Source organism: Protopterus annectens, chromosome 11.part0, assembly GCF_019279795.1.
Source record: "Protopterus annectens isolate FY-2018-M chromosome 11.part0, PAN1.0, whole genome shotgun sequence".
In the NCBI taxonomy this organism is placed as follows: Eukaryota; Metazoa; Chordata; order Ceratodontiformes; family Protopteridae; genus Protopterus; species Protopterus annectens.
This window is the reverse complement of record NC_056745.1, coordinates 729,890,852-729,903,684: the sequence shown is the minus strand read 5'-3', so window position 1 is coordinate 729,903,684 and position 12,833 is coordinate 729,890,852. Positions and strand designations below refer to the sequence as shown.

Below are 12,833 nucleotides of genomic sequence, written 5' to 3'. Positions count from 1 at the left end.
AAAGCTCCAGAGCAGTAAAATCATTAACAAGAGAAAGACATGTTAACCAAAAAGTTCAATTAAACAAAATATAGAGTACACAATCTTTATACTTCATATAGAAGTATAGTACATATAAGATAGTGAGTTAACCAAAGAGTGTATTTGCCAACATTCACAGGCTGCATTAATATATATATGTTATAGAGGTGTTTAACAGCAAGTATAACAGGAAGATAGAGTAGATAACTTCCATAACTCATTTCTACGCATGAGAGACATACTCTGTTGTTTAGGTTTCTTTACAGTGTTCAGTAATACTATTACCCCAGGCATACATTACAAAAGCAGTAGATAAGCTGTTACTCTAGCTGCTGGAAACAGAGACATATGAGTTACTTTCCAGGGGTAGTACAGGTACATAATCTGTGATTCAAGAAGTGTGTTTTGAGTAATTTTTTTGAATTGGGTGGTGGAGTTGTTATTTATTATGTGGGCTGGAAGGGAGTTCTAGATTTTAGAGATGAAGTGGCTATAAATCTACCTGCCTCATTTTTAAAGATTGTTTCCTTAAGGTGGTGTTGGGTACTTGATCTCAGGGATCTGGTAGTGGTGTAAGGCTGGAGTAGTTGCTGCAGGGCTGGTGTGTTGCCTGGATGATGTAGCGCTTTGTGAGCAAGTGCTAGTTGGTTGACTTGAAGGGTCAGTGGGAGTTCTAGCTAGCTGAGGTTTTTGAGGCTTTCACAATGGTGGGTTCTAGAAGGTAATCCTGTGGGGAATCTGGCTATTTTATTGTAGCAGCTATCTAGTTTGCTGAGCTCAGTTTTTCAGAGATTGGTAAGCATTGGGCAGGCGTAAAGTAGGGTCAATAGGAGTTGTGTCCTGGCTGTGGTAACCTTAGAGTGAATGGTGAGAAATTGTTTGTTGCAATAAAGTAGGCTCATTTTTCTGTGGACTCTTTTTATGGTCTGGGAGATACGAATGTCAAATTTAAGGCTGTTGTCAATTTCAAGGCCTAGCAGTTTGGTGTGACTGCTGGATGTGATGGTGGTGTTGTTATGAGAGGAGATTGAAAAGTTAAATGAAGAGGGTGGAGATCTGTGAGGGCTGAAGAGGAGTAATTTAGTTTTGGATGGGTTTAGAATGAGGTTTTGGTTAGTGATCCATGTTTCTGCCAGGGAAAAACATTCTTTTGTTAGGGAGAGGAGATGGTCAAGAGAGCTGGTTGCACAGATAATGGTGGTATCATCTGCATTTTGGACTATTGAGGCTTTGGGTATGGTGGAGGGTAGTTGATTAGTAAATAGGGTGAAGAGTAGAGGACCCAGGATGGAGCCTTGGGGTACCCCTAGGGAGATGGGCAGTAATGGAAAGAGCTGATTTAGACATTTTACAGCTTGTTGCCTAACATCTAGGTAGCTCTTAAACCAAGAAATGGTAGAGAAGCTGAGATTTAGCGTGGTTAGTGTATGAAGCAGTTTTTCATGGTTGACCATGTCAAAGGCTTTAGATAAGTCTAAGAGAATTGCAAATACTAGCAGTCCATTGTTTCTGTGGTTATTGATGGTATTAGTGAATGATGTAAGTGCAGTGGTGGCGCTATGAAAGGGTCTGAAACCATGCTGCTGAGTGGATAGTAATTTGTTTTCTAAAAGGTATTTCATCAGTTGCATGTGGACAACCTTCTCTAGAAGTTTTGATAGGGAGGATAGTATAGCTATGGGCTGATAGCTACTAAGTTCTACACAGGTACCCCCTTTGTACAGTGCTGTAATATGTGATATTTTCCAAAGATGGGGTACTTTGCACTCTGAAATATATCTGTTTATTAATATGGAGACAGGGTAGATATTGCTTCAGCTGCTAGTTGGAGATATTTGGAAGGTATATTATTGGTGGCTGTAGAGGCTGGCCTAAGTTTTAGGAGTAATTTTTGTATGATTTTGGTTGGCACTGGGTTGAAGGTTAAGATGGGGTAACTGAGATTTGTTTTGGATGAAGAGGGTATTTTAATTTTTGATGGGTTGTTGGGGCTTAGCTGGTTGTTGGCTAGGTTTTGGATAGTTTTTGTGAATAATTTGTTGAACTGAGTAGGGATGTTGTCATGGTTGTTCACTATTTTGGGGGTGGGGGGTGATTGTTTTCCCTGGTTGCAGTACAGTGTTGACAGCAACCCAGAACTTTTTTGGGTTGTTAATATATTTATTCTGCATATTTTGGTAGTAGGAGATTTTGTCTATTTTAATAAGTTGTTTGACTTTGTTATGTAACTGACAGTATGTTTATTTGTCTATTTGGGATTTGCTTTTATGATAGTTTGTCCATGCTTTGTTCCTATCTCGGAGTAATGTTTTAGTATTTAAAGTTAGCCAAGGTGCGTGCTTAGTTAGGTAGAATTGAAGTATAGTACCGCTTCATCACGGTCCAAAGTTTTTAGGGAGGGGGTCCAGTTACATAGTTTTAGGTCAATATTAAAGTTGAGTTGGTTGAAGGTTTTTCTATTCCTACATTCCCTGACAGTTTCTTGGGTCAGTTGGGGAGTTTTGCTTCTAATTAGAAATGTAGCTAGGTGGTCACTGAGGGTGTCTGGCAGGCAACCAGTGTGAGATATATGGGAAGGATGAGATACTAGTATCCAGTCTAGTATAGATTGATGTTTGGTTCTTTTGTCTGTTCTGGTGGGGGAAGTTATTAGTTGGGTTAGTCCATGTAGGTTGATATGAGAGATAGGGTTTAGACTGGAGCAGTTGCCCCAGTCAATATTAATGTCACCTAATAGGATGTTTTCTTGGGGAAGGGTGTTGGTCATCCATTCTAGTAGTTTTTCTGTGATGGTAATATTGTTCTCTGGGGGGATTGGCATCCTATAATGTTGATATGTTTATGTGGGTTAAGTTTCAGTTTAGTGAGGATGAGTTCAGTGTTATCTAAGTCTGGGATTGTGATGTCTAATTTTTCTAAGATAATGTGAGTTTTATATAGTATTGCTACTCTTCTATCCCTTTTTCCTACTCTGTCATTTCTGATTAAATTGTAGCCTGGTGCTGTGATTTCATTATCTTGAATTAGGGCCATAAGCCAGGTCTCTGTCAGAATGACAATATCTGGATGGTAAAAGGAGATTAAGGCATGGAGGTCATGGACCTTATTTAAGATGCTTCTAATATTTAGATTTATGATGAGGAGTGAGTTTGTGGGCCTTTGGAGTAGGGTTGTATTTAGGTCTGGGATTGGTCTATCTGGACTGAGTGGGCCTGGGTTGGGGTGTATGTCACCGCAGCATACTAGTGCTGTTTTTAGGTGTACATAAAAGTTTGACTAGTTTGTAGATGAGTTTTGTGTAATTAAGAGTAGTGTGGGATTTTCTATTTGATAGGCATAGCTTGTGTCTGAGGTGGTGAATTATGGTGGTGTGATAGTTGTATGGGGTTAGTTGTAAATATGGTATGGGGGTTGGAGTACTGGGGGATGTTCCTTTGTAAGGAATGTGTGTAGGTAATTGGTGTTTGGTAACTGGTAACAGTGGCTAGCAGAGTGAGGGAAGTGATGCAAATTGTATATAGTAGTAGTTGAGTGTGTGAGGGTTGAGATGGTGATATCATGATGTAGGGGTGAAGTACCTAGTGTCAACCAATAACCCCAAATACCCACAGCTATTATTCAACAATATGATCCCACCAAAAATACGATAAATAAAAGTCAACTAGGATAACATCAAAGACTGGTCACTGTAGTTATAAATGATCAAGTGTTGAACAGCATCCAGCAAATAAGATTCTTACATCAATGTAAGTAAAAATACACTTGACAAAAAATTAGGCACATTCAAAAGAAAAAGTCAGAAGACGATAGTTGACCCATTAATTAAAATGGTGAGCAGATGTTATAAACTGTAATGTGAATGTTCAAAAAGTTTAAAGTAAACATCATGACAACAATAAATGCATAAATATGTTAAGATGAGAATTTATAAACTATCTCACATATTTACTGACATTAGGTAATGCTTGCACCCAAAAGAGTTAATAACAGAATAGAACACTAGTGGACATTTGTGTCACTGAGGTATACTTTGTAGGCATCCAGAACACCTCTCTGTTCATTTATATGTAACAGCTTAAACATGCAACACTGTCACATTTTTTTCAGTAGACAGTAGGCTCTACCAACAAATACAAAACAAAAACAACTAAATAAATAAAATGAAAAATAAAAAAAAACAAGAGTCTGGTTTGTTTACTAAGTGCAGTGTTAAATCTATGTAAGTAGTATCTGAACAGAGAACTATAAGCTCATTTAGATTTACTGCACACGTAATTGTACATGGCATTCTTTATTTTGTCACAGTTAATTTTTATTACACTTGTTTCTAAAAGTACTGAATTTCAAAATAATTCAATTTACCTGGCAAGAAGAGTGCAGGTTTTCCTAATGAATTATCCAGCCTGAAAAAGAGAATTGCATCAGTCAGTAATATATTAGTTAGTGACTGCTTATGTGACAAGCTGCTAAGAGATTACTTCATCTAAAGTAGGAAATGTGAGTTCACATGATATCTTATTTATTTAAAAAAAATGTCTGTAAAGTGGTCTGTGCGTCTAGCTGTAGTAAGAATGGTGCATACTATGAGAAACATTATCTATGTCATATGTATGATGTGATGCAGTCCAATATATTTTAATATATTATGCTTAGTTTCTAGACCTTGTAAATTAGGGTAATTTTCATAAATATGCCCTTGTTAACTTGCTTAAATGTTTGTTACATGTGAGCCTTTAAGATATCTGTATAAATCATGCTTTATTTTTGTAAACTGTGGGAAAATGCAATAATTCAGAGGATACATTTCCTTAACAACTTTGCACATAGAGGCATAAGAAATACATCAATATCCCCCTTACTCAACAGTATATACTTTTCAAAATGTCTGACATTTCTGCAGATCAGCACGTGATATACTGAACAAAAGCTGAAAGATTATTTTGCAGTATGCTTTGCAGTAAGACATTGAACAATATACATCAGCATTCCTTAATAATATCTAGAAAGGCAAACACAGAATAAATAAATAAATACAATAAAATAAAATAAAAACTGCAAAAAGGATGTGGAAACACATTCACAGAGTGCTTCCATTGACTTTAAGTACATGTAGTCAGCTCTTGACTACATCACAGAGTGTACAAGACAGCTGAAGTCATTTAGAAACAACTAGATCATGGTGTGTTTCCTAACTAGAATGCAATTCTCAAGAACTGCAGAACAATATTATACAGATGCTAGAGTTTAGAACACACTTTATGATAGGTCTACTGGTGCTCACATACTTGTAGAATGCAACATGCTTCCTTGCTGCCATTTGTTCTAAATGACAAGTGCCATAACTTCCACTAACCTGCTCTTAATTAATTAATTAGTCCATCCACAACCCAATCCTTTCAAACTGTATAGCCATATCAGAGCCCTGAATCTATTCTCAAAGCTACCACCCAGTTAATAACCCTAACCTGAATCTTCATTCTGGAAACATAGCCCTAAAACTATCCTCTCACTCCCTAAACCTCAATTATTAGATCATTACCGAACTCAAAAACTCCACTCCTTAAGTTCTCCCCACTAAATCTAAAATCCTCAGGTGATCCCTAAACATTAAACTCCAGTTGCACTCTTTAACCTTAAAGATGCTAGTCATGCTATAAAGCTAAGTCCCTGCTCCCCTTGCTTAACCATAAAGTCCTTGATTACTCCCTAAACCTAAAGCATCGTTCCCCCTTCCTAAAAAAACTCCCCAATCACTCCCTAACTCTAAACTCTCTCCCCACTCCCTAACCACAAAACTCTCTAGCTGCATTCTAACTCTAAACTCTTATTCTACTCCTTAGCCTTAACCCTATTACTGCCTTCCTACTTCCTAAACCTAAATCACCCTCCTGATCATTACAGGATACCCTAAACTACACTCACACCCCATCACAGCCCCTCCTTATTACTGCTACATGACCTTGCTTGATGTACGGCATTACCCGGGGTAAGGTGCAGCAACCATGAGGAGGGACTGAAGCTTCCACAGCTTGCCCAAACTCATATTTGAGGGGAAGGACAGATAGAAAGAGAGAAAGGCAGAATAAGAGAGAATGGAGCTAACACACCTTGTCCAAATTCATATTTGAGGTGAGGGAGTAGAGCATCCACACCTTACCCAAACCTGAGCAGGAGCAGCACCTTGTGTTAGCTAGCTGACATTTTAGTCCATTGCTTTGACACACTGGCTGTAAAGCACTTGGATCTTGACTGCTTGTGGTAGCACATATATTTGGTATATCTCTATGCCTTACAGTATTGTTGATTATTTTTCAAATGTATAATTTTCAACTGCTTTTTATGTAACGTCTTTGTCAGCATCTTGCTCAAAATACTTGATGGATAGACTTGTGAATGAGCATTCACATTATCATTTGACTCCTCCACAAAAAACTGTCTCAGTGATTTTAACTGAGGCAACATGAGTACATTTATGAAAAGTCAGAAGATGCTGTGCAACACAAAAAAGATGCCATAATGATTATTAAATTTAAATGAAACTGGATTTTACTTTAATACATGCATTTTTAATTTGTTTAATTACTTGCTATGGCATAATACATTTTTTTGTGGTTCAGTATATGCTTTGTCTTTGCTTCTGACACAGTGAGAATATGACACTTTTATAGAATAACGAAAAAAATGCACATGTTCCCCAATACACTGCACTGGTCATCTGAAAGTGCTCATGTAGTTGTAGTTTGCACCAATCATTGCCCAACTCTTACTTGAGGAGATAGAGAGAGGAAGATACAGAGACAGAGAGAGAGAAGAGCTCCGCAACCTACCCAAACTCATATCTGAGGTGAGAGAGCGTGGAGATTCCACACCTTGGCCAAACTCATATGTAAGATGAGAGAGGAAAGCTTCCACACCTTGGCCAAACTCATATTTGAGGTGAGAGAGTGGTGCTTCCAGGCCTTGATCAAATTCATATTTGAGGGAAGAGAGAGAGATACTATGACAGAATAGAGCTACAGCATTTTGCTCAAACTCATATTTGAGGTGAGAGAGAGTGGGCCTTCTACGCCATGCTCAGACGTGAGCAGGAGTGGCAGCTTGTGAGAGCTAGGTGGCATTTGAGCTCATATGGTTTTGAGATACTGGTTTTAGAGCACTTGTGAACTGAACACGTGTAATAGACCCTTATACAAAATCTGGCAGTTTTCTACACTTTTTTTGCAGCAAGTGAAAGGTTAGTTTCATATGTCCTTTCTACATTAGGATTTTCAATGTGCAAGCGAACTTTGAAAAACATATTCCCCTTGACAGCCGACCATTCTTAAACATTTCAATCCATCTTAAGCATCTCATTTTAAAAACACTCTGTGCATAGGCTTGTAAATGAGAATTCACATTATTATTTGACTCCTCCACAGAAAGCTATGTCAGTGATTTTAACTTATTACAGCTGAGTGCAGCTCCAGACGTTTCTGCAGTTACCTCCTACTGTGACTCTAGGCAGCAACTATTCCTTGTTCCTATTTTCATTAATAATTTCAAAACCATGCTGCATAAAAGGCATCAGAATATTTTACCTTGAAGCATACAGGATGGCAAACACAATTGTACTGATATTTGACCTCTGTTAATGAGCATTTGTTAGAACTGTAAGATGGTAACTTCATTTTTAAAGGCTCAAGCCACACCCAGTGGGATTTAAAGATACACACTCGAAAAAGCTGTACTCTAGGGAATGAGTTAACTGAGGCACCCATAAGTAAATTTATGAAGTCAGAAGACACTGTGCAGCACAATGAAAGATGCTGTAATTATTATTACACTTTAAGTACCATTCAATAATAAATTCATTTTCTAATTTGTTTACTGACTTCCTGTGTTATAATACATTTTTGTTGCCCAGTGCATGCTTATGGGTTGCTTTTCACACACTGAGACTATGACAGCTTTATAGAATAGTGAACAAAATGTACATTGCCCCGCCAAACATATATATATATATATATATATATATATTCATGTATGTGTGTCTGTGTGTGTGAGTAAGTGAGTGTGAATGTTATTAATGCTGTTCCTAACTGGCAGGGAAAGAGTAGAAATTTTGGCATCCTACAGCCGCTGCTTTTATACTGTTCTAAGCTGTACATCGGCAAGGGTATGTGGAAGATGGCCTTAAGTTTTGGAACATCCCATATGGAAAAGTGATCTTGTCAAACATCTACTGTAATGGTAGGGTTACTGACATAACTGTAGTATGACTGAAATAAATTAGTAATGATAGCATAAACAGCAGTGCCCTAATGAAAGATATTTGATACAAGACAGACTCAGCGGTCTTAACAAACACTAATAGGTAATGTGTATTTTAGTCTGTTATAATAGGAAATGGAAAAAAAGAAGAAAAATGGTAATAAACAGAAATAATAAAACTAAAAAAGTAAAAGAAAATGGGACGGGTATTCTACAAACAGTGAACTACAGAAAGTGCAAAATAAACTTACAAAAACAAAAAAATACAAGGGGGATCAGCACAGACAATACAAATATTGCCTTTAGAACAATTAAACTATACCTGTAGTCTTGATGAAAGTGGAAAAAAATAGAACCATAGGTGTGATATAGATAAGATTCAAAGCAGAAAGACAATGAATAAATAATGAACAAATAATGAACTGAAAAAAGGAAGTGAATCACTTGGTAAAAAAGGGAACCGCAACAAAAAAGCTAATATAAATCATTTAGTAACTAGGTCATGGATAGGATATACAATCTGGATGAGTTTGCATTAAATGAAGAACCAGATGGGAAAATAAACAACAATATGAGAATTAAAAACAAGAAGATAAAGTGAATTTCAGATAATGTCCAATCCATGAAAAATAAACAAGCATTGAATAAACAGCAGTATCATCATTATCAGGAGTTAAAAGAAATGCTCACTGTATTTCTAAAACTAATATCAACAAGACATATTCATTTCAAATATATGGTTGCTGGAACAGGTGATATTTCTGATATCACAATAAACTATGTGGGTACACTATTAAGAATTATATGCAGAATTTTTTGAACTAATCTTTTGTACAATACTAACATGTCCTGGAGATTATGTATACACAAGTGAGATTCTTTTTAATAATTGGTCAAGAGAGCAAGGTTTCTTGCAGGGTTTCTGAGATATCAAAAACTGGGAAGATCTTTTGCATGATAATACAGATTTTGCAAAATATAATGCATGTAAGCCAAATAAGAAATTGCATAATCTTACAAGGACTATTATTTACTGATTATTTATTTTTTTTAGATGTGAGGAATAGGTTCATAGGCAGCTACTAGGCTAATGGCCCTAGGCATAGGCAGTTACTAGGCTAATGGGTCCAGGAAAGTAAATAATGTGGGAAGAAATAGCCAGGGAATTGTTATGGCTAGGCTTGTATAGGCCCTAGGGCTGATAGCCTAGTACCAACCTATGAACCTATGAACCTATGAACAAGCCTAGCCATGTAATATCCATGCTCCCTAAATGACCATAGCAGAGGGAATCTATGATCAGCATCGAATGCCCTGTCCATGAGGGACACAGGTGCCACCCCCAGGGTGAATTTATGGTCACCCATCCAAATGTCAAAGTTGCATTTAAATAGAGTCATTGAGGAGCTCTGCTTCACATGATGTGGGAGTTTATTCCAGAGGTTGAGATCCCTAGAGTGAGTGACTCTTGTTCTATTTGATTTTCGGACATGCAGCATTTCCATTAGGACAGAGTCAGAGATTGCTTTGTAGGCTAGGCACAGTATGCCTCTCAGCCAGCCTGTAGGATATATACTACAGACACAGGGCTTTCAGTCTTTCCATGTAGGTCATGTTTTTGGAGGCCCTGAATTTTCTTGGTTAGAAACCTCTGTGGTGTCTCTAGTTGCTGCTAGTGTCTAGTGAATTGCATGCAAAAAGGAGCACTGTATTCAATTAGTAGTCTGATGAGGGATGAGTACAGAGGAGCTGTAACATTCTTAGTCTTGTATGCAATGCCCTTATGAGATGCGCAGTGTAGAAGGCTTTCCTTACCATTGTGGACACATGCTGATCAAAGTTTAGATTGCTATCAACCTGTGTTCCCAAGTCTCTCACTAGTGTATTTGAGCTTAGTGGGTGCTGTCTGTAGTATACTCTGCAGGAGCTACTTCTTTTCCAAAGGGGTCAATGATGCACTTTTTTGTGTTTAGTTTTAGCCCATTGGTCTGACACCAATCATTTATCACTATTAGCCCCTTTTGTAATATGTTAACATCATTGGGGGACACAATGATTGTAACTAAGTTGCAGTCATCTGCGAACCTAGTAAACTACAGGCCATCTACTTTTGCCTGGATGTTCGAGAAGTACTGTAGATTCCAAATAGTAGACGGCTCAACGCAGATCCCTGTGGTACACCAGTGGTAACTGATCTACTGGTGGAGGTGGAATTCCCAACTTTGGCAGTATGCGTTCTGTTGGTGAGCCAGTTTGAACCCATCTAGTAATGTCTGGGAGAGTTTCTCAAAGATACTTTAGTGGGGAATCATGTTGAAAGCCTTGGCTAAGTCAAGATAGGCATTATGTACTGTTTTTTCCTTATCCAGGGCTTTGGTGACATTTTCAAAGAAGTCTACCAGGTTTAATAAGCAAGATCTGCCCTTAACATTGCCAAACTGGGTTGGGTCAAAAGTTTGGAGATTGTCTATGCCCTTGTTGATAAGGTCCATGATGATTCTTTCCATGGCCTTACAGATAAGGCTGGTTAGGTTTATGGGCCTATAGTTCCCAGGATCAGTTGACGGACCCACTTTGTGTAAGGGAATTACTGTTGTTGCTCTGCACTCTGGTGATACAAAGCCAGTGATCAGGCTATGGTTGAAGAGTATGCCAAGCGGTTCTGCTAGGTCTTCTTCTAGATAGTTTAGCACACAGCCTGGGGTGTTATCTGGTCCTATGGATGTCATGTTTTTGGCCTTGGAGAGGGTGGATATGACCTGCTCTTTTGAGATCCTAGGTGGAGGACTGGTGACTGGGATGCTTTGGGGTATGCCTGCTGGAGACAGGGGGTGAAATTTGCACCAAATCTGTCCACCATCAGGTTGGCAATTTCTTTAGGTTTTGTGTGAGTGGTACCATCCACTATAAGTTCGACACATAGCTGGGCATTCCCTTTAAGATTTTGGATGTAGCTAAAGAAAGACCTATGATTGTCTTTCACTAGAGATGCTAGTTTAGCGTTAGAGATTTTTACAAGATATCTGGTTTGCTTGTTCAAGCTATTGACGGTATTCTTCCTCAGCTGAGTAAGTTATCTCTTATTCTTAGATAATCATTTCTTCCTTTTGTTATATAAACTATTTATACTTGCAGTCCACCAGGGTGGCCTGTTTCTTCTGGGGGACCTGGTTTTGATCATGTCAAGTACAGCTACGTCTGTACAGTTGTTTAAATGTCTGTTCAGGGCATTTGTGTACTCCTCTACATAAGAACCATTGTTGGCTCTTTTAAAAGGGGGTTTGAAACTTTTTATACTTTCGCTTAGTAGGATAAAATTTGCTTTGGAGAAGTATTAATTTTTTTTGCTCCTGTGGGGGTGTTAGGTCTGATCTTTACTTCAAATGAGACAGCTCTAAGGTCTGACCTTACCAGGGATGCCAATTCACAGGGGATAGCAGCAGCATCCCCCATGTTGGTGAGTACCAGGTCAAGGACATTTAAGCCCCTTGTAAGGGTACAGACAAACTGTTCCAGAGTGTTTGAATTAACAAAGTCTAGAAACCTCAGAGTGATCATGCTTGTGCTCATGTATGTTGTCCAATCAATGGAAGAATAGTTGAAATCTCCCAAGACCAAAGTGTTTGGCTGTATAGGGAGTGATTATAGCAAGTCCATGTAGGCAGTATGCTTCTCTTAGCTCATGGTGGGGGACTTGTAGCTAGTAAGGATGTGATAGGGTGTTTTACCTGTAGTTACTTGGACCTGGAGTAATTTCAGAGAGTCTTATTGCTTAACCAGTCGGGAGGTATATTTGGATTTGATGAGGATGGATGCACCTCCACTTTTGGTTCTTTCAGTCTTGTTTTGAGATCTAAACGTGTAGAAGGCATTGTAACCTTGTATGGCTGGGCTGCTTTTTGTGGCCTAGAACCAAGTCTTAGTGGTTGCACAGATGTCAGCATCTTCCAAGGTGAGGAGTGCTTCCAGGGAGCGCAGTTTCCTATTCAGGATCCTAACATTAAGCAGCATAAGCTTGAGTTCATCGAATGGATTTCTTTACATTGGGAATTTTGTTGTTTTGACACTGCCTATGAAAGGCACTATGGGGGAGGCAAGTATCTTTGCCAGTATCAGAAAGCTTTGAGGAGATAGGTGAAGCCCATCTCTGGCAAAGCAGCATGTTTTTTTGACCATGTCTTTCCAGGCTGACAGATACTGGAATCCCCTGGGATTGGCACCAGAATCTAAGCCAATTGTTGAAGTCCATCATTTTCTGTCTGTATTGTGGGATCACTCTGGGTGAAGGTAAAATGCTACTTAGTGCTAGAGACATATCTGCCTGGGCCACATAATCTGAGAGAAAGTCTACAGCCAGGGACACTAGAAATTATATCAATATAAAGGTTACAACAAATGTACAGTGTCTATGTGTAAGATAGGGTAGGAGAACTGGAATTACTTTTATGTGGTATAATTTTTTAATTCAATTGTGGTTATCTTTTTTGTAAGAGAAATTGAGAACCAGGCTGAGTTGCACAAGTTTTGATTGCTTCCCAGTATGGGTGGAGTTGTAGTTGTCT

At 38.4% G+C, this 12,833-nt stretch overlaps 1 protein-coding gene across 1 annotated transcript in view; it reads right to left on the bottom strand.

The window, feature by feature from the left end:
• LOC122814835 (potassium voltage-gated channel subfamily KQT member 1-like) overlaps window positions 1-12,833 on the bottom strand; it is a 383,125-nt gene that overhangs the window by 89,500 nt on the left and 280,792 nt on the right. Inside the window, exon 3 of the mRNA XM_044087127.1 lies at window positions 4,384-4,424. Coding sequence (XP_043943062.1) covers window positions 4,384-4,424 — 41 coding nt within the window. The remainder of the gene's footprint in view (window positions 1-4,383; window positions 4,425-12,833) is intronic.